Source organism: Delphinus delphis, chromosome 4 (assembly GCF_949987515.2).
Source record: "Delphinus delphis chromosome 4, mDelDel1.2, whole genome shotgun sequence".
Classification (NCBI taxonomy): Eukaryota; Metazoa; Chordata; class Mammalia; order Artiodactyla; family Delphinidae; genus Delphinus; species Delphinus delphis.
Genome location: NC_082686.1, coordinates 142,750,663 through 142,773,406, shown reverse-complemented (window position 1 = coordinate 142,773,406; position 22,744 = coordinate 142,750,663). Strand labels below are relative to the sequence as shown.

General features: G+C 39.4%; 1 protein-coding gene across 3 annotated transcripts in view; it reads left to right on the top strand.

The window, feature by feature from the left end:
* The window catches only part of NGLY1 (N-glycanase 1), a 63,776-nt gene that overhangs the window by 7,108 nt on the left and 33,924 nt on the right, over positions 1 to 22,744 (top strand). For 2 of the 3 annotated variants that reach the window (XM_060011569.1, XM_060011567.1), the window contains exons 2-3: positions 7,708 to 7,822; positions 12,355 to 12,600. In XM_060011569.1, the coding sequence (XP_059867552.1) occupies positions 7,708 to 7,822; positions 12,355 to 12,600 (361 nt within the window). Of the gene's footprint in view, positions 1 to 2,859; positions 7,535 to 7,707; positions 7,823 to 12,354; positions 12,601 to 22,744 lie in introns of those variants that run through there. The other variant, XM_060011568.1, reaches the window with a different exon arrangement.

Sequence of the window (22,744 nt, the reverse complement as noted above, 5' to 3'; positions counted from 1 at the left end):
AAGATCATGAGAGATTACTACAAGCAACTTTATGCCAATAAAATGGACAACCTGGAAGAAATGGACAAATTCTTAGAAAGGCACAACCTCCCAAGACTGAATCAGGAAGAAATAGAAAATATGAACAGACCAGTCAGAAGCACTGAAATTGAAACTGTGATTAAAAATCTTCCAACAAACAAAAGCCCAGGACCAGATGGCTTCATAGGCAAATTCTATCAAACATTTAGAGAAGAGCTAACACCTATCCTTCTCAAACTCTTCCAAAATATAGCAGAGGGAGGAACACTCCCAAACTCATTCTATGAGGCCACCATCACCCTGATACCAAAACCAGACAAGGATGTCACAAAGAAAGAAAGCTACAGGCTAATATCAATGATGAACATAGATGCAAAAATCCTCAACAAAATACTAGCAAACAGAATCCAACAGCACATTAAAAGGATCATACACCATGATCAAATGGGGTTTATTCCAGGAATGCAAGGATTCTTCAATATACGCAAATCAATCAACGTGATTCACCATATTAACAAATTGAAGGAGAAAACCACATGATCATCTCAATAGATGCAGAGAAAGGTTTCCACAAAATTCAACACCCATTTATGATAAAAACCCTGCAGAAAGTAGGCATAGAGGGAACTTTCCTCAACATAATAAAGGCCATATATGACAAACCCACAGCCAACATCGTCCTCAATGGTACAAAACTGAAAGCATTTCCACTAAGATCAGGAAGAAGACAAGGTTGCCCACTCTCACCACTCTTATTCAAAATAGTTTTGGAAGTTTTTGCCACAGCAATCAGAGAAGAAAAGGAATCCAAATCGGAAAAGAAGAAGTAGAGCTGTCACTGTTTGCAGATGACATGATACTATACATAGAGAATCCTAAAGATGCTACCAGAAAACTACTAGAGCTAATCAATGAATTTGGTAAAGTAGCAGGATACAAAATTAATGCACAGAAATCTCTGGCATTCCTATACGCTAATGATGAAAAATCTGAAAGTGAAATCAAGAAAACACTCCCATTTACCATTGCAACAAAAAGAATAAAATATCTAGGAATAAACCTACTTAAGGAGACAAAAGACCTGTATGCAGAAAATTATAAGACCCTGATGAAAGAAATTAAAGATGATACAAATAGATGGAGAGATATGCCATGTTCTTGGATTGAAAGAATCAACATTGTCAAAATGACTCTACTACCCAAAGCAATCTACAGATTCAATGCAATCCCTATCAGACTACCACTGGCATTTTTCACAGAGCTAGGACAAAAAATTTCACCATCTGTATGGAAACACAAAAGACCCCGAATAGCCAAAGCAATCTTGAGAACGAAAAATGGAGCTGGAGGAATCAGGGTCCCTGACTTCAGACTATACTACAAAGCTACAGTAATCAAGACAGTATGGTACTGGCACAAAAACAGAAAGATTGATCTTTGGAAAAGGATACAAAGCCCAGAGATAAACCCAGGCACGTATGGTCAGCTTATCTTTGATAAAGGGCAGGAATGTACAGTGAAGAAAGGACAGCCTCTTCAATAAGTGGTGCTGGGAAAACTGGACAGGTATGAGATTAGATCACTCCCTAACACCATACACAAAAATAAGCTCAAAATGGATTAAAGACCTAAATGTAAGGCCAGAAACTATCAAACTCTTAGAGGAAAACATAGGTAGAACACTCTGACATAAATCACAGCAAGATCTTTTTTGACCCACCTCCTAGAGAAATGGAAATAAAAACAAAAATAAATGGGACCTAATGAAACGTCAAAGCTTTGCACAGCAAAGGAAACCATAAACAAGACGAAAAGACAACCCTCAGAATGGGAGAAAATATTTGCAAATGAAGCAACTGACAAAGGATTAATCTCCAAAATTTATATGCAGCTCATGCAGCTCAATAACCAAAAATCAAACAACCCAATCCAAAAGTGGGCAGAAGACCTAAATAGACATTTCTCCAAAGAAGATATACAGACTGCCAACAAACACATGAAAGGATGCTCAACATCACTAATCATTAGAGAAATGCAAATCAAAACTACAATGAGATATCATCTGACACCAGTCACAGTGGCCATCATCAAAAAATCTAGAAACAATAAATGCTGGAGAGGGTGTGGAGAAAAGGGAACCCTCTTAGACTGCTGGTGGGAATGTGAATTGGTACAGCCACTATGGAGAACAGTATGGAGGTTCCTTAAAAAACTACAAATAGAACTACCATATGACCCAGCAATCCCACTACTGGGAATATACCCTGAGAAAACCATAATTCAAAAAGAGTCATGTACCAAAATGTTCATTGCAGCTCTATTTACAATAGCCCGGAGATGGAAACAACCTAAGTGTCCATCATCGGATGAATGGATAAAGAAGATGTGGCACATATATACAATGGAATATTACTCAGTCATAAAAGGAAACAAAATTGAGCTATTTGTAATGAGGTGGATGGACCTAGAGTCTGTCATACAGAGTGAAGTAAGTCAGAATGAGAAAGACAAATACTATATGCTAACACATATATATGGAATTTAAGGGGAAAAAAATGTCATGAAGAATCTAGGGGTAAGACAGGAATAAAGACAAAGACCTCCTAGAGAATGGACTTGAGGATATGGGGAGGGGGAAGGGTAAGCTGTGAGAAAGCGAGAGAGTGGCATGGACATATGTACAGTACCAAACGTAAGGTAGATAGCTAGTGGGAAGCAGCCACATAGCACAGGGAGATCAGCTTGGTGCTTTGTGACCACCTAGAGGGGTGGGATAGGGAGGGTGGGAGGGAGACGCAAGAGGGAAGAGATATGGGAACATATATATATGTATAACTGATTCACTTTGTCATAAAGCAGAAACTGTCACACCATTGTAAAGCAATTATACTCCAATAAAGATGTAAGAAAAAACAATATTTGATTTCCCACTAGTTTCCTTTGCAAACTGCACACAGTTACTGGTTATGAACTGTATTGGGTGTGATTGGGAAGGGCCAAGAATGGAAAGTGGTTTCTTCCTTCAAAGAAAATAAATACGTCTGGGAGAAAGACACAGGTGTGGAAAATAGCCACAGCATAAAATCTAGAGAACAATTAATTCCAAGACAATGTTTAAGCACTTACGTGTTTATGTGAGGAGATAGCTGGATGACCTAGTGTGGAACAGTTCTGAGAACAAAGGTTTGGTAAGAGAACATGTATTTGACATGATAGGCAACAGAAAGTAATTGTAGTTTCTAGACTCAAAAAAGAAGCATAACGAGAAATTCACGTGGAATAATGATGTGAGAAGACACAAGGCATGGATTTCACTTCTGAAGCTACTGCAGAGCATAAGCATAACTGTGGATGTAACAGAAGAATTGTAGTCAGGGACTGGCAGTCCTTGATGAGTGAGTGCCAGGGGTAGAGCTGGTAACGGGAGGAGACAAAATACTGTACCTGAAATAACTTGAGATTTCTCATCTGGGTTATTACTGACACCTGGAGAAACTGAGTGAGGATGGCTGAGTTTGTTGGCAGCTTGTATGGTGGAGAGTGTTTGTAATCGAACCAGTGGGTTTAAGTCCCAGTCAACCATTTCCTAAGAATGTATGTAAACTGGGCTTCAGTTTCCTCATTTTTAAAAGGAACAAACAATACCTACATTATAAGATTGTTGCAAAAGATAGAAAGAAATAGAGAATATGGCACATGTGTTGTTTGTTAGTCTCATTCAGTTTTTCATGTTGAGCTAGTTTACGTGCACATGTTTCCCTTGTTGTCAGCTGCAGAGAATGGTGGAGTTAGAGCCAGGGATGCTTCCCAGATGTTCTAAAGGCAGAGAGATGTTTCTGAAAATTTTACATGTAAGTCGCACTAGCAGATTTTCAGAAGGACTAGAAATAGTTTTTCAGATGGCCTACAAACCAACTTTTGTCATCAGTAATAAAAATGCAAGATTATAGGATGCACTCACGTACTAAATTTCCATTTGTGAGAACTCTTCCTGGGATTATGCGTTCTAAAGAGGAAGAGAGCTAGAGAATGCTCAGATATATTTAATTCCTAGCATTTCTGAAAGAGAAACATTTAAGCTTTCCTTTTCTGAGAAAAGGAATGCTGTGACTCAGTGGGAGGCTTATTATTAACATGTTGTAAAATCTTAGAAATATGGTAGATTATGACTTTCGAGGTGCAAAGCGGGTGTTTTTCCTACTATTCAGTTGTAAATACACAGGCTAATTTTCTGTAAATGAAACAGTTTGTCTATCTGTGGATAAGACAGCTAGGAAGGCACCAAAGCGTGTTCAAAGTGATGGTTGCGTGAGGTTTAGGAAGTTTTGCTGCCCTTTCAAACCTCATTCATTCAACATCATCATCCAACAACCAGAAAAAGAAATCTCAAGCTAAGGTGCAAGATAATTGCTAACAAGCAAGATAAATAATAAAGTCGTAGAAATAGTTAATTGTCACCAGAGATAGGGGAAAAAAAATCGAAGAGTTATAGCAAAAAATATTGAGAAAAGTCTGCACAGAAAATTAAATTAGTGGAAGAAGAAGGTCAAAACTAAAGGTCCGTAGGGGTACTTCAGATGCCGCAGGATACTGAGCGTAGTAATGGGCTCGAGGAGAGTGGCCACTCCAGGCTGATGCTGTGAAGCGAGAGGTTCAGGAATGTTTGTATGGCACTTCTCCAAGGGCAGGAAATGGGAGCTGATGGATCCGAGGTCTGATGGCCCTGGGGCCAACTTCTGTAAGCCTTTGAGGGCTTCAGGGGCTGACTTTCACATCAGTCTGTGCTCAAGACTATAGTTGGTCTGCTCAACACATTCATTCATTCATTCATTCATTCATTTATGGTTACGTTGGGTCTTTGTTGCTGCGCGCGGGCTTGCTCAAAGCTGCGGCGGGCGGGGGCTACTCTTCATTGTGGTGTGCGGGCTTCTCATTGCAGTGGCTTCTCTTGTTGCGGAGCACGGGCTCTAGGCACGCGGGCTTCAGTAGTTGTGGCACATGGACTCAGTAGTTGTGGCTCGTGGGCTCTGGAGCACAGGCTCAGTAGTTGTGGCGCACGGGCTTAGTTGCTCCGCGGCGTGTGGGATCTTCCCGGACCAGGGCTCGAACCCGTGTCCCCTGCATTGGCAGGGGGATTCTTAACCACTGCGCCCCCAGGGAAGTCCTGCTCAGCACATTTAAAAAGAGGAAGCTAGGATTTGGGTACCTGGATGTTATTGCCATTTTTCAAAAAATTTTTTTAATAAATTTATTTATTTTTGTCTGTGTTGGGTCTTCGTTTCTGTGCGAGGGCTTTCTCTAGTTGTGGCAAGCGGGGGCCACTCTTCATCGCGGTGCGCAGGCCTCTCACTGTCGCGGCCTCTTGTTGCGGAGCACAGGCTCCAGACGCGCAGGCTTAGTAGTTGTGGCTCACGGGCCCAGTTGCTCCGCGGCATGTGGGATCCTCCCGGACCAGGGCTCGAACCCATGTCCCCTGCTTTGGCAGGTGGATTCTTAACCACTGCGCCACCAGGGAAGTTTTGCTCAGCACCTTTAAAAAGAGGAAGCTGGGATTTGGGTACCTGGATGTTATTGCCATTTTTCAAATTTTTATTTGCAATATACGTTGAGTGAGAAAAACACATAAATGATATGTGAGGTCCACAGATGTTGTACAAAGATAGAACATTGTTCGTTAGAAACTAGAGAGGAAAATCTAAGCTATACAAAGCCTGTAGCAGAGAAGCTGCTTCGACCCTTTGAAACATGTCTCAAAATAATAAGCTATATCAGAACAGCTCATGTAAGTTTTATAAGAATTTTTTAGTGTGAAAAAGGGAAGAAAAATTAGAAAATTAAGCCCAGTGAAAGATTTTGATTATGTAGAAATCTGGAAACTCTTGGGAAAAAATAGACTAAGCTAGCTCAAGCAGTTCTGCACCAGTGGGATATACCATCCTGGTGGTACTGATTGTTTATCACCCTGTGGAACGTGTTGAGTGTCGTGAAAAGATGCCTCATTTACCTGTAACTAGCTTTGGTAAAGGTAGGATTGTTCACTGTTTAATGTTTAAGTGGTAAGAAAGAGCGGCATGCTTATGATGTAGTGTGGTGTAGAAGCCAGGGATGTAAACATTTTACTGTGCCCAGGGCAGCCCTCACAGCAAAGGCCAAAGGTCAGTATTGCCACGGTTTAGAAACCCTGATCTGATACACAGAATAAAAGAGTAAGGCATCTGTATCTCTTTGTGTTTCTCAGTTATCTGTGATTTTCAAATGACCTGCAGTAAAGAACAGTATTTTTAATTTCCAATCCTTTGTGGACCTATAACTTTTGTAAAATGCAATGAAAATTTCATGGCAGTGTCAAATTGCTGTAATAATTACTGAATACTTTCAATTTCTGTACTCCTCATGGATGAAAAGCAAAGTGTTTACAGATCAGCACCAATCTGGACATTTTAAGTAACACTACTTTGGAGCTTTTGTCTCTGAATATTCTGTAATAAACTGGTGTAATTTTTGAAATTAAAAGAGGTTTAAAAAAGTTTTGTGTAGTATTTATGACAGTTTGGCAACAGGAACTGCTTGATGGAAAACAAATGTGAAATTTGTTGAAACTTCTACAGTTAACAATCTCTGTTTTGGTTTTTATATCACCATATCTAGAGAACATGTGTAAGTTTAGGGCAAAGGTGTTTGGTCATTTGCCAGCACTTGGCCACCCCATCATCCCAGACCCCAGGCTGATAGCCTCAGCACTGCTTCTGTGGACCCCTGAGACAGCCTCAGTCTTTCTTAATGCCATACTGATGGAAGCCACTACCATTTTAAGGGCGTCAGTATCAGATATGAAACCTACTTATCATCCTGAATTAAGTTCAGAAGGCCTTTTGAGTATAATACCTTGATTGTCTTTAACCTTTTATTTTCTTTCTGATTTTTTTTTTACAGCCTTTCTGATTTATCAACGTTATTACAAATCTCAAATCAAAGATTTTTCATGTGCTGGTCTCATCTCATGTGTACTATTCAAAATCTTAATCATGGTAAAAAATTCATATGTTCACTGTATTTTATTACCATAGTTGCTGTGACAAAAATATATCTTTAGCTGAAACAGAAATTATAGTAAAAACAACCATTGCTCTAGGGAAGAAAGAAAAATCAAGCGACCGTAAAGGTATACCTAGGTTCATGTTTGTCAGAAGTAAAGTCTTTGAGGAGCTGTGATTCATTTGTCTATAGCTTCTTAGTTTCTTTTATTCATTCGTTTCACAAATATTTATTAACCACCATCTACATGTCCATCAGGCGCTATTCTCGATGACTGAGATCCATCAGAAGAAAACAGGCAAAACTTTCTGCCCCTGTCTGGAACTTGCATGGAATTTTTTCTTAGCAACTTAAACACTCATAAAGGTCTCTAGTTTTAACAGCACAGAAATAGAATGTCGCATGGGTTTCCCTTACGTCAGCATTGATATTATCAGCTGTGAAGTTAAACAGTAATGTTGCAGTAAGTGTGTACAAGGTAAGAATCACAAAATCAGTCTGTCTTTCTAGACTGTGCATCCTCTTTCTTTAAAGCTGGGATCTCTACTACCTCGTAGGCGTATAGCCAGTATAAAATGTGAAAAAGAATGCAAAAACATGGTGAAAAATGTAAATTGTTATATATAATCAGACTTTTTTTTTTTAAATCAGAAACCCTAATGATGAAAAATATAGATCTATCCGGATTGGAAACACAACTTTTTCTACTAGACTCTTGCCTGTCAGAGGAGCTGTTGAATGTTTATTTGAAATGGGCTTTGAAGAGGTAAGTATGTTCACGGTTTCTTCTCCACAGTTCATGTACAGAGCATTCATTATAATGTTGATAGATAATTTCTAATAAGAATATTTTTATTGATTGATTCATTTTGGAAAACTGTGGAACTAGTCATTTCTTCACTTACTCTACATTGAAAAGTCACAGTCCATATGCTTTAAATTCACAGTAAAATATAACAACTCTCCCACAGGGAGAATTCTTACAATCTCAGTCCTTTAGGGAGGTCAGGCATGCAACCCAAGGACTAAATTGTGGTTCTCTTTAGACTTTTAGCAAAAACCTGCTATGTGAGCAAACATGAATTGCTGATGGGGGTCCAACCACCTGTCTCCAGTAAGAAATGAGAAGAGTAAAAACAGAAAAGTTGAGTTTAGTTGCCACGCATAAGGGTTCCCTTCTGTGACAGGAGAAAAGAATCTCAGTGGGGTTTTTTTGTTTTTAGGTCAAAAGAAAAGCTTGGTGTTTCCATGTTGTGGAATCTTGTGGCATAGTTTAATTTTATGACAAAATGAAAGTAGCTTTCAAGATGATAAGTTTTCTTTATGCATATATGCTTAACCATTTCTAGTTTATGGAATACTGAGAGAAGTCCAGCCAGGTTCTAGAGGCCAAGCAGTCAGTAGCAGTCAACTGGCAAGACCGTAGCAGCTGTTAAGGAGATACGCTGAGTTGCTCTGGGATGTACTTTCCTCCCCGCCTCTCTGCTTCCCTCCCCGATTCTGTTTCAGGCCTTGGGAATATAGTGGTGAACTAGTTAGATAAGAGCTCCCATCTCACATGGGGCTTGCATTCCTGTAGGTTAGACAGACAGTAGGTGTGAAAGCAAAGATGAGCACAAAGAAGAAAATAAGGCATGGAAAGAACATCATAAGCAACTGTAGTGATGGGCAGCTGTGTAAGGACGAGCGCTCAGGGGAGGCCCCTGAGGAGATCATGTTTGAGCTGGGACCTGAGTGATGAGAAGCAATTCAAATACCTGACGCCCTCAGGTGAGCGTTTTTCAGGCACAAAGAGCCACACGTGTGGAGGATCTCTAGCAGGAGTAGCCTTGGCACAGAAAGTGGCCACAGAGGCAGGCCTGGGGTTTGGGGAACTGCGGTAAAGATTGGACTTCATGACCAGTGGGATGGGAAGCCATTGAAAGGTTTTAAACAGGGAAGAGTATTTTTGAAGATTGCTCTGGCTGTTGGAAAGAGAATATCCTGGATGTTCTGGATGGGGGCAAGGGGTAAAGCAGGGAGGCCGGTTGTAAAGCTTGTCACGTTAGTCTCAATGAGAAATGGTAGTGGTTTGTCTAGATTCCATGAGGGCAGGCTTTGTGTCTGTGTTGCTCCCCATGTGCTGGCTGCTGGGAAAGGAGCAGAGCAGGTGGGCACCCAGTAAATATTTGTGGAAGTAAAGACCGACGGCAGTGGAGATGGGGGAGTAGTGGGATCCAGGATTTCTTTTTGAAGCAGTCTGTGGGACTTGCTGATGAACTAGATGTGGAATGTAAGGGAAAGGAAGGAATCAGGGTGACGTCTGGGTTTTGGTTTGAGCAACTGAGTGGATGGGAGTACTATTCATCGAGGTTGAAAAATCTTGGAGAGTAGCAGGTATCAGGGGAGAAAAAACGACCCGTCTTTTGGATTATTATAACTGATATACTGTTAAATATTCAAGTAGAGGTGTCAAGGAGAGAGTTGGATATATGAGTCTTTGATGATTCAAAAGGAGAGGCCAGGGTGGAGGTATAAATTATGGTGTCATCTGCTTGTAGTTGCGCACAGACATCTGAACCTAAAGAATTTAAAACTATAGATGGGGAAAGTTGAGAACATTGATGAATTTGTTCAAGGAAATGCAGATTTTTGAGAGTCAAATGACAGGAAAATTAAGTAAATGACAACTGGAGACTGTTGAAGTGTTTCAGTTTCTCATTGTTTCTCATTGTTGCAGTGTCACAGATTCGGTGGAATCATATTTATCTTTCATTCAGCAAATACTTGAGTGCCAGGAGGGATGACCAACCGCTCTAGTTTGCCAGGGACTGTCCTGGTTTTAGCAGTGAAAGTCCAGCCCCGCAGAAAACCCCTCAGTCCCAGGCAAACTTGTAAGTTGGTCATGCCAGTGCCAGGTAACAAGCCAGATTGAGACTTGCAGTAGTATTTGATGCAAGTAGAGTCACAATTTCAGAAACGATGATCATGCTTTAAGACTAATTTATACTTAGAGTTTCTGGCTGGCTTTGGACTTCACACGGTAGGAAGTAAATGTTTTATCAGTGTTAGCCAACGGAGTTGAGACTGAACTCTACCACCAGAAAGAAACTTGGTGGGCTTTGAGATGAAGTAGGAATCCAAGACCTATCCTGAAATTTTCAGTTACACATTAAAATCCTGGACACCTTTGTGCCCACTTGTCCCTGAGGCTGCATTCTTGTTTATGAAAATTCTGAGGAGGAGGTTGAGAAAGATTGGGATTCAAATGGTCGTGTGACCCGTCAGGCTGGCTTAGTGGAGTAGTTCTTGCTGGGAGCTGCCCCCACCCTCGGGGAGGATGGGGCATCGAGGGCCATAGTTTTGGTTGTCTTGGTGACTGGAAGATGTCACCAGCATTTAGCGAGCAGGGACGGGGTTGACTCACATCTGGCAGTGAGAACTGTCTCACCAAGAATGCGTTGAGAAACATAGATTTTGTTAAATACTAGAATCCTCGTTGGTTTCTTAAAGTGTTATTGGGTCTAGTGCATTAAGCCTGTAGTTTTGTCCTTTTATGAAAATACAGTGCTGTCGATTAAACTTTTTCGTACAGACACTTCAGTCATAATCATACATTCTTTTAGGACTGGTCCTGAAAAGATGGAAGGGAAGGGAGCAGCCTCTGTCTCACCGGGGCCCTCTCTGGGGTGTGGACCAGACAGACCCACGTGGCTGTCAGGCTCTCCTGCCTCCGGCCACGGTGTCGTGTACCTTCCTCAGTGCCACTCCATTCAGAGTGTGAGATCAGAGGCCTCCATGCTTGGTTTTAACCCAGGAGTCTGGTTTCTCTTCCCAGAGCTCATCGTAGATAGGAAGTGGTTCCTTTCTCCTGTTGGAAAATTCACTGCGTTCCAATTTGTGCCAATCATCGTGTATGTAATCATCACAACTGTAGAAATGCTTTTTGCTCAACCCTTCAAGCTATTTGTACAGGCTTGTGGGTTTTGATCTCTGTTCAGTCTCAGGTGGAATCAGTTATAGCATAGCGATTAAGATCATGCAGTTTGAATCCTTGCTCTGACGGTTGGTAGCGTCAGGCAGGTAGGTTATTTAACTTCTCTGAGCCTTCATATTTCCATATGAAAAGCGGGGATAAACCCAATACCTACCTTTCAAGGTGGTTGTTAAGAATTCTTCAGATAATGTGGGTAAAGTGCTTTTTAGCACAGTACCTAGAAACACATAAATGCAGTAAATGGTAGTAGTCTTTTTTACAGCTGTTTTGGGTAATACATGGAGATTGCTGGCCTCTTCCAGCTTTTTCAAAAGGATTCACGTGGAATTGATTTTCATGTCATGATGGAGTAATGTCTTGGTCCGTTGATTCCTGTAGATCTGCCATCACCAGGGAAATAAGGTCATTCTCAGTTGTGGAGTTGAATTTAAATGCTCACAATCTACAGGTTGGCCCACTGCATATTGTAACAACTGTGTTATCTCATTTGCAGTTGGTGGAATTACTGTTTTAGCATTGTTGCTTCTCAACCCTTAAACCTTGATGGAATATATTTTCATTTCACTTTTTTGTTTTGTAATTTACTATTTTACATTGTGAGCTTTGTTGTAATGTTTACTGTACCTCAGAGCGCTCTGATTATATTATGTGGATTCATTAAATGAATCACTTCTTAAAGAATCAGATTTTTATTGTTTGATGGTCTTGTTTTTGTTTGGACCACCTATGTATTACTAAATAGCAGTAGTTTTTCCATAGTTTTGAATTGACCCTCAGGATGTAATTTTTGTTATCTTGGAAGAATTAGTGAACTCCATACACAGACTTCTAGTCATGTAGCTATTCTTAAAGACTTGAGTTTAGAAGATTCAAAGGTTGTTATATAACTTCTTACTGGTTTTATGTGACCAGTGATCATTTTGAATGGCTGTATCTATAGTATCATTATTTCATAGGGAATTTCATGGAGAATAGTTGTATCATATACTATTGCAGAGGAGATAGGAATGTTCATTTTTGGATCTCTTAGGAGGCTTTCTGACTCATTACAGTGTTTCTAAAAGGTAAAGTATTTTTCTGAAGGTCTTTTGAACAAATAAAACAGGCTAAACATTTTATGCTAACAAGGAGACATATTTTCTTAATTTTCTAGTATACCTTTGCCTATATTTTTTTAAAAAGTGCCAAAATGGTAAGAAAAGAGAAAGATTGTTAAAATATGATGTGTTCTGTAGTATTGGCTCCATTTTATATATACTGTGTAAGAATGACTGTCAGTATAAATCAAAGGTTAAAATTTTCCCTAATTTTATAAATTCCAGGGAGAAACCCATCTTATCTTCCCTAAAAAAGCTTCAGTGGAGCAGCTGCAAAAAATTCGTGACCTGATCGCCATAGAGAGAAGTAGCAGATTGGATGGATCAGATAAGAGCCACAAAGCAGAATTATCTCAGCAACTTGCAGCCAGCACCCAGCTTCCTACAGCACAGCCTTCCAGTCCTAATGGGTTAACCCAGCATCCAGGGAACAGTGAAGGGCAGTCATCAAATCCACCGTCCGCTCCAATGGTAATGTTAGAATTAAACCTTCCTTGACTGCTCCTTTCAAAGTGTTGATATAGCAAAAGCTTTAAAATAGGACTTATTCCAGAATTTATGTCTCAGTCACTCTTGGTTCTTATAGTTCTAATACATTCAGATTTCCTGAGCTCTTTTAAACAATTGTCAGATCTGTAACAAAAGTGGGGAAATGGCTGTCTTTTATTTGGACTTTTAAATGTTAACTTGTGACTTACTGTTTCTGAGGCAGTCAGGGTTTTATTTAATTTATCGTTTGTAAATGTACCTGTTGCCGTGGCACTTAAACCAGTTGCACAGATCAGCGTGTGTCTTTAACCTAGAAAAAGTAAAGGACTTGCTAGACAGATGTGTGGCCATCAAGTTAGATTTCCTCTATTGCTTTGACACTTCTGATGTAATACCTGCTGCTGTCTACCATGGAATTATTAATTCCAACAACCTACCATTATCAGCACCTCAATTCAATAAAAAATGGGCTTCTTTAGGCTTAAGGTAAATAATCATTAATTTGCTGGTAGTGGTGCTGGCATATACATATATACTTCCGAAGAACTGAAGTCACATTACTGATGTCTAACAGGCATTCTTGGTGTACTTAAATGACCTTGTTTAATAGGAAATTATCCTGTTTACAAAAAAATCCCTTTTAATAAAGGTCCTTAAGCATTTTACTCCTAAATTTTCACTGTCAGAAAAATTTTCATGGCTTTTCTATAGTAATTTTGTCAGTAGGCAGCTTAAACTCATGTCCTCTTTCAATTTTGGTGAAACACCTGGTTGCTCTCCTCCGTACACTGGAACTCTACATCTAGAGTCAGTTGTTAAATCTACCCTCAATTTTCTCCAGCTGAATAATTGGAGAGCCTTTAACCTAACCTCCCTGGTAGTCAGATGATGGGCAGTCATTCCTTAGTGTAGGCTGGGAATACCCTAAGCTTGTCTTTAAAAAATAAAGAATTGAAGGTGGTAGGGGCTGGCAGGGGAAGAGAGAGTGTCTGTCCTTTTGAATAATAATTCTTATTTATTTATTTATTCATTCATTCATTCATTTATTTATTGGCTGCGTTGGGTCTTCATTGCTGCATGTGGGCTTTCTCTAGTTGTGGAGAACGGGGGCTACTCTTCCTTGCAATGCAGAGGCTTCTCGTTGTGGAGCACGGGCTGTAGGTGCACGGGCTTCAGCAGTTGTGGCACGTGGGCTTAAGTAGTTGTGGCACGTGGGCTTCAGTAGTTGTGGCTCACGGGCTCTAGAGCGCAGGCTCAGTAGTTGTGGCGCACGGGCTTTGTTGCTCTGCGGCATGTGGGATCTTCCCAGACCAGGACTCGAACCCATGTCCCCTGCATTGGCAGGTGATTCTTAACCACTGTGCTACCAGGGAAGCCCCAGAATAATAATTCTTGATGAGTGGTTTCCCAGATTTTTGTGGAGGGTTAACTCTTCTAAAACATATTCTTTTGTGCCTCAGTTGACTTAGGTTAATGTTTAAGTCTTTAAAATATTTCTCCTCTCATTAGCTTCAGAGCTAATGTTTGTTTATACTAATAAACACAGCTATTGTTTATGAATGCTTCCAAGAAACTGTTACTGGATACTATTGGATCAACTAGTAATGATGTTAAGTGGCCGTGGGCATCAGATAAGAGCATATGTGAAAGCTTAATAAACTGTAAAGGACTGAAAGGTTTGCTCTTGGTAACAGTAATTCTTTCTGTAAAGTATCTCAGCTGCTTCATTCAGAACAAAGTTACCACAGAGTAACAGAAAAGTGGGACTACTTAACTCTATTGGGACAGAATAGTAACCCTAGCCAGTCCAGTCCTTAGGACACTGGTTTCCACTCTTTTTTGATTGTACATCTTACCAGGGATAAAATGTTGAACGCATAACCCAATAAGTGTCTATTTACTTATGAGTTACATACTTCTATGGGTATGTGTTAACGTACCTTATACAGGACTCATGTACAGGATTAAAGCATGTCATTACACCTCTGGGTAACACGTCTCCATCAGTTTTGCAGTTAAGGCTGATACAGGGGCTTCCCTGGTGGCGCAGTGGTTAAGAACCGCCTGCCAATGCAGGGGACACGGGTTCGAGCCCTGGTCCGGGAAGATCCCATGTGCCAGGGGGCAACTAAGCCCACGCGCCACAACTGCTGAGCCTGCGCTCTGGAGCCCACGAGCCACAACTACTGAGCCTGCGATCCACAACTACAGAAGCCCGCATGTCACAGCTACTGAAGCCCACGCGCCTAGAGCCCGTGCTCCGCAACAAGAGAAGCCACCACAATGAACCCGTGTCCCCTGCATTGGCAGGCGGATTCTTAACCACTACACCACCAGGGAAGCCCCTCGGTTATAGTTTGAGGTCTTTGATCACTTACCAGAAAGGGCCTGGATACTACACTAAAAACAAATTATCATCCTATTGTCAAAACTAATTTAGAGTTTAGAAGAAAACAAACTTTCGCAAACACATATGCTCTTAGAAGGCTACTGTATATTAACTCTTAACTTCTTGAGTCCCTGGGACAAAGTATCTTTTTCTGTATTCCTTAAGGGAGTTGGGAGAAATTAGAATGAATCTTGTTTTTTATAGCCAACTCCTGGTTCCATGGATCACTGAAGTACACATTTTTAAAAAGTATTTTGTTATTTAAGCTTTTATCACCATTAATTGCTGTATTACAGAGTTTGACAATTATGTTCTCCTCCCTTTCTCATTTTGAGTGGGGATATTGAGAATTAAAATGGACCAAGTAAAGCAGCAGGAGAGAGATTAACAAAGCATGTAACTGCATATAAACTAGACAAATCCTGAGCACTGTTGAGTGTCACATCTAATATATTTCTTTGGTTGAAACTGTATCAAGTAAAATTTGGAAGTATAAGACAAGGTGATAGTCATTGATGTTGAAGTTGCCAGTAAGTTTTTCCCTTAAGATATAAAGTACTGGAATATACCCGTGCTCAATAAACAGTGATGTAGTTAGAAATTTATTTTGCTGCTTTTTCTGGATATTTTATGTAAATGAATGATACACTACATAGTCTTTTGCTTCTGGCTTCTTTTACTTTGTATGTTTTTGAGGTTTATCCATATTGCAGGATGTATTAGTATTTTTTTCCTTTTTATTGCTGAATAACATTACATGGCGGACATTTGGGTTTGCCATGTTTGCTTGTTATGGACAATGCTGTTATGAATGTCCACATACCAGGCTTTGTGTGGGCAGATGTTTTCATTTCTCTTGGGTAGATTCCTAGAAGTGGAACCACTGGGTTGTATGACAAGTTTATGTTTATTGCTTTAAGAAATTGCAAGCTGTTTTCCAGAGCTGTTGCACCTTTTTACATTCTAACCAGCAGAGTGTGAAGGTTCCGATTTCTCAGCATTCTCATTGATAATTGTTAATGTCTTTTTTATTATAGCCATTTTAGTCGCTGTTAAGTAGTATCTCATTGTGGCTTTAATTTGTATTTTCCTAATGAGCAAACTGATTTCTTAAATTTGCTGGTTATACATGCTGAGTATTTAGTGTTCTTATATGAAATAACTTCCTGATAACCCTTTATATATTTTTATGCCCTTTGCCTTCCAAAAGCAGGTTCAAAACAGCAAAGACAGTTTTTCAGAGACTGAGCCTCAGAGTGTTAGAAGCACTGTTTCCAATTTTGCAACTTTTTCTAGGTTGAAAGCATGTGACTCTTGAAGTATGATTTGCTTAAAATAAGTCGTTGCCAGTTATTGCACAGTCTAACGTGTGCTTTTATTTGATACGTGACTGCTTTTAGAATGTGTATGAAGTTGTTGAGGACTTTGCATCAACACTTTTATGACTCTAGAAATTATTGCCCATTGTGTATATGACTATATATGTATCTGTTTAAAAGAATTATCATTTGAGATTATATTAGTGAAATTATAAAAATAATATTAGATAATGATAAATAACAAAATTAGTTGATTTTTTTTAATGAAGATATTTTTTTTATTGTTTCAAATTTAACATTTATTTTATATTGGAGTATAGTTGATTTACAGTGTTGTATTAGTTGCGGGTGTGTAGTGAAGTGGTTCGGTTATACGTATACATGTATCAATTCTTTTTTAGGTTCTTTTCCCATATAGATTATTATAGAACATTGAGTAGAGTTCCCTGTACTATATAGTAGGTCCTTGTTGATTACCTGTTTTATATATAGTAGTGTGTATATGTTAATCCCAAACTCCTAATTTATCCCTCTCCTAGACCTTTCCCCTTTGGTAACCATGTTTGTTTTTGAAGTCTGTGAGTCTGTTTCTGTTTTGTAAATAAGTTCATTTGTATCATCGTTTTAGATTCCACATAGAAGTGATATCATATGATATTTGTCTTTCTCTGTCTGACTTACTTGATCCTCTCTAGGTCCATCCATGTTGCTGCAAATGGCATTATTTCATTCTTTATTGTGTCTGAGTGGTATTCCAGTGTGTGTGTGTGTGTGTGTGTGTGTGTGTGTGTGTGTGTACACATCACATCTTTATTCATTCATCTGTTGATAGATATATTGGTTGTTTCCATGTCCTGGGAATTGTAAACAGTGCTGCAATGAACATTGGGGTGCATGTATCTTTTCGAGTTATGGTTCTCTCTGGATATATGCCTAGGATGTGGGATTGCTGGGTCATATGTTAGTTCTATTTTTATTTTTTTAAGGAACCTCCATACTGTTCTCCATAGTAATTGTACCAATTTACATTCCCACCAACAGTGTAGGAGGGTTCTCTTTTCTCCACACCCTCTCCAGCATTTATTGTTTGTAGACTTTTTGATGATGGCCATTCTGACCGGTGTGAGGTGATACCTCGTTGTAGTTTTGATTTGCATTCCTCTAATAATTAGCAATGTTGAGGATCTTTCCATGTGCTTTTTGGCCATCTGTATGTCTTCTTTAGAGAACTGTCTATTTAGGGCTTCTGCACATTTTTTGATTGTGGTGGGTTTTTTTGGTTTTTTCCTTTTGACATTGAGCTGCATGAGCTATTTGTGTATTTTGGAGACTAATCCTTTGTCAGCTGCTTCATTTGCAAATATTTTCTCCCATTCTGTGGGTTGTCTTTTAATTTTGTTTATGGTTTCCTTTGCTGTGCAAAAGCTTTTAAGTTTAATTAGGTCCCATTTGTTTATTTTCTTTCTATTTTCGTTACTCTAGGAGACAGATCCAAAAAGATATTTCTGCAATTTATATCAGACAACGTTCTGCCTATGTTTTCCTCACGAGTTTTATAGTATCCGGTCTTACATTTAGGCCTTCAATCCATTTTAACATTACTTTTGTGTATGATGTTAAAGAATGTTGTAATTTCATTCTTTTACATGTAGCTGTCCAGTTTTCCCAGCACAGCTTGTTGAAGAAGCTCTCTTTTCTCCATTGTATATTCTTGCCTCCATTGTCATAGTTTAATTGACCATAGTTGCATGGGTTTATTTCTGGGCTTTCTATCCTGTTCCGTTGATCTATATTTCTGTTTTTGTGCCTGTACTATACTGTTTTGATGACTGGAGCTTTGTAGTATAGTCTGAAGTTAGGGAGCCTGATTCCTCCAGCTCTGTTTTTCTTTCTCAGGATTGTTTTGGCTATTCGGGGTCTTTGTGTCTCCATACAAATTTTAAGATTTTTTTTGTTCTAGTTCTATGAAAAATGCCATTGATAGTATGATAGGGATTACATTGAATCTATAGATTGCCTTGGTTAGTATAGTCACTTTGACAATATTGACTTTTCCAATCCAAGAACATAGTATATCTTTCCATCTGTTTGTGTCATCTTCAACTTCTTTCATCAGTATCTTATAGTTTTCTGAGTACAGGTCTTTTGACTCCTTAGGTAAGTTTATTCCTAGGTATTTTATTTTTTTTGATGTGATGGTATATGGGATTGTTTGTTTAATTGCTCTTTCTGATCTTTCACTGTTAGTGTATAGAAACAACAGATTTCTGTGTATTAACTTTGTATCATGCAACTTTACTGAATTAATTGATGAGCTCTAGTAGTTTTCTGGTGGCATCTTTAGGATTTTCTATGTATACAATCTTGTCATCTTCAAACAGTGACAGTTTTAATTCTTCTTTTCCAATTTGGATTCCTTTTATTTCTTTTTTTTCTCTGATTGCTGTGGCTAGGACTTCCAAAACTATGTTAAATAACAGTGGCAAGAGTGGACATCCTTGTCTCATTCCTGATCTTAGAGTAAATGCTTTCAGCCTTTCACCGTTGAGTATGATGTTAGCTGTAGGTTTGTCATATATGGCCTTTATTATGTTGAGGTAGTTTCCCTCTGTGCCCACTTTGTGGAGAGTTTTGATCATAAATGGGTGTTGAATTTTGTCAAAAGCTTTTTCTGCATCTATTGAGATGATCATATGGATTTTATTCTTCAATTTGTTGATATGGTGTATCACACTGATTGGTTTGCAGATGTTGAAGAATCCTTGCACTCCTGGGATAAATCACACTTGATCATGGTGTATGCTTCTTTTAATGTGTTGTTGGATTTGGTTTGCTAGCATTTTGTTAAGAATTTTTGCATCTATGTTCATTAGAGATGCTGGCCTGTAATTTAATTTTTCTGGTGGTGTCTTTGTCTGGTTTGGGTATCAGGGTGATGGTGGCCTCATAGAATGAGTTTGGCAGTGTTCCTTCCTCTGCAATTTTTTGGAATAGTTTCAGAAGGACAGGTGTTAACTCTTCTCTAAATGTTTGGTAGAGTTCGCCTGTGAAGCCATCTGGTACTGGACTTTTGTTTGTTGGAAGATTTTTAATCACAGTTTCAATTTCAGTGCTTGTGATTGGTCTGTTCATATTTTCTATTTCTTCCTGGTTCACTCTTGGAAGATTGTTCCTATCTAAGAATTTGTCCATTTCTTCTAGGTTGTTCATTTTATTGGCATAGAGTTGCTTGTAGTAGTCTCTTATGATCCTTTGTATTTCTGTGGTGTCAGTTGTAACTTCTTTTTCATTTCTAATTTTGTTGATTGAGCCCTTTCCCTTTTTTTCCTTCACGAGTCTGGCTAAAGGTTTATCGATTCTGTTTATCTTTTCAAAGAACCAGCTGTTACTTTCATTGACATTTTATGTTGTTTTCTTCATCTCTATTTCATTAATTTCTTCTCTGAACTTTATGATTTCTTTTCTTCTACTAACTTTGGGTTTTGTTTGTTCTTCTTTCTCTAGTTGCATTAGGTGTAAGGTTAGGTTGTTTCTTTGAAATTTTTTTGTTTCCTGAGGTAAGATTGTATTACTGTAAACTTCCCTCTTAGAACTGCTTTTGCCAGGTCCCATAGGTTTTGAATCATTGTGTTTCATTTTCATTTCTCTCTAGTTATTTTTCAATTTCTTCTTTGATTTCTTCATTGATCCATTGGTTGTTTAGTAACATATTGTTTAGCTTCCACGTGTATGTGTTTTTTTAGTTTTTTTCTCATAGTTGATTTCTAATCTCATAGTGTTGTGGTCGGAAAAGATGCTTGATACGATTTCAGTTTTCTTAAATTTGCTGAGGTGTGCTTTGTGACCCAGCATGTGATCTGTCCTGGAGAATGTTCCATGTGCATTTGAGAAGAATGTGTATTCTGCTGCTTTTGAATGGAATGCTCTATAAGTATCAATTAAGTCCCTTGGCCTAATGTGACATTTAAGGCCTGTGTTTCCTTATTTTCTGTCTGGATGGTCTGTCCATTGCTGTAAGAGGGGTGTTAAAACCCCCACTATTATTATGTTACTGTTGATTTCTCCTTTTATGGCTGTTAGGATTTGCCTTATGTATTGAGGTGCTCCTGTGTTGGGTGCGTATATATTTACTTGATCATTATGTAGTGTCCTTCCTTATCTCTTGTAACAGTCTTTATTTTAAAGTCTATTTTATCTGATATGAGTATTGCTACTCCAGCTTTCTTTTGATTTCCATTTGCATGGAATATCTTTTTCCATCCCCTCACTTTGTATGTGTCCTTAGATCTGAAGTTGGGTCTCTTGTAGACAGCATATATATGGGTTTTGTTTTTGTATCCATTCAGCCAGTCTGTTTTTTGGTTGGAGCATTTAATACATTTACATTTAAGGTAATTATCAGTATGTATGTTCTTATTGCCATCTTGTTAATTGTTTTGGATTTGTTTTTGTAGGTTTTTTTCCTTCCCTTCCTCTTTTGTTCACTTCTCTTGTGATTTGATGCCTGTCATTAGTGTTGTTTGGATTGCTTTTTCTTTTTTGTGTGTGTATCTATTGTAGATTTTTAGTTTGCTGTTACCATGAGGTTTTGATATAGCAATCTGTATACAAACACGATTGTTTTAAGTCGCTGGTCTTTTAATTTCCAACGCACTTCCAATATCCTGCATGCGTACTCTCCTCTTCTCACAGTTGCTGGGTTTGATATCATATTTGTGTGTGGATGATTTCCTACCTATACTCTATGTTTGCCTTTAATGGTGAGCTTTCCCATATGTAATTTTCTTGATTCTAGTTGTGGTCTTTTCTTTTCTGCCTAGAGTAGTTTTTAAAGATTTTTTGTAAAGCCCTTTTGGTGGTGCTGAATTCTCTTAGCTTTTGCTTGTTGGTAAAGCTTTTGCTTTCTTCATCGAATCTAAATGAGAGGCTTGATGGGTAGAGCATTCTTGGTTGTAGGTTTTTCCCTTTCCTCACTTTAAATATATCATGCCACTCCCTTCTGACCTGCAGAGTTTCTGCTGAAAAAAATCAGCTGATAACTTTATGGGGATTCTCTTGTATGTTATTTGTTGCTTTTTCCTTGTTGCTTATAATATTTTTTCTTTGTCTTTAATTTTTGTAAGTTTGATTGATATGTGTTTCGGTGTGTTCCTCCTTGAGTTTATCCTGTATGGGACACTCTGCACTTCCTGGACTTGAGTGAGTGTGTCCTTTCTCACGTTAGGGAAGTTTTCTGCTATAATCTCTTCAAATATTTTCTCAGGGTCTTTCTCTCTCTCTTCTTCTGGGACCACTATAATGCAAATGTTGCTGTGTTTAATGTTGTCCCAGAGGTCTCCAAGACTGTCTTCATTTCTTTTCATTCTCTTTTCTTTATTCTGTTCCACAGCAGTGATTTCCACCAATTTGTCTTCCATCTAACTTATTCGTTCTTTTGCCTCATTTATTCTGCTATTGATTCCTTTTAGTGTATTTTTCACTTCAGTTATTGTATTATTCATCTCTGTTCTTTAAATCTTCTAGCTCTTTGTTAAATATTTCTTGTATCGTCTCAGTCTGTGCCTCCATTCTTTTTCCAAGATCTTGGGTCATCTTTACCATTACTCTGAATTCTTTTTCAGGCAGATTGCGTATTTCCACCTCACTTAGTTGTTCTTCTGGTGTTTTATCTTGTTCGTTCATCTGAAACATATTTCTCTGCCATTTCATTTTGTCTAACTTGCTGTGTTTGTGGTCTCTGTTTCTCAGGCTGTAGGTCTGTAATTCTTGGTTGTGGTGTCTGCCCCCTGGTGGGTAAGGTTGGTCCAGGGGCTTGTGCAGGCTTCCTGGTGGGAGGGACTGGTGCCTGGCCACTGGTGGGTGGAGCTGGGTCTTGTCCCTCTGATGGGCAGGGCCATGTCAAGGGGTGTGTTTAGAGGTGTCTGTGTGCTCAGGACGTCTTTAGGCAGTCTGTCTGCTCATGGGTGGGGCTGTGTTCCCACCCTGTTGGTTGCTTTGACTGAGGTGTCCCAGCACTGGAGCCTACATGAGCCACAGCTGACCCCCGCCTCCCCAGGAGACCCTCCTAGACCCACAGGTAGGTCTGGCCCAGGCTGATACGATGTCACTGCTTTGCCCTGGGTCCCAGCGCATGTGAAGCCTTGTGTGCGCCCTCCAAGAGCAGATTCTCTGTTTCCCCCAGTCCTGTGGAGCTCCTGCGCTCAAGCCCTGCTGGACTTCAAAGCCAAAGGCTCTGGGGGCTCCTCCTCCTGATGTGAGACCCCCAGGCTGGGGAGCCTGACATGGGGCTCAGAAGTCTCACTCCTGTGGGAGAACCTCTGTGAAATAATTATTTTCCAGTTTGTGGGTTGCCCACCTGGTGGGTGTGGGATTCGATTACACAGCGAAAGCGCCCCTCCTACCGTCTCACTGTGGCTTC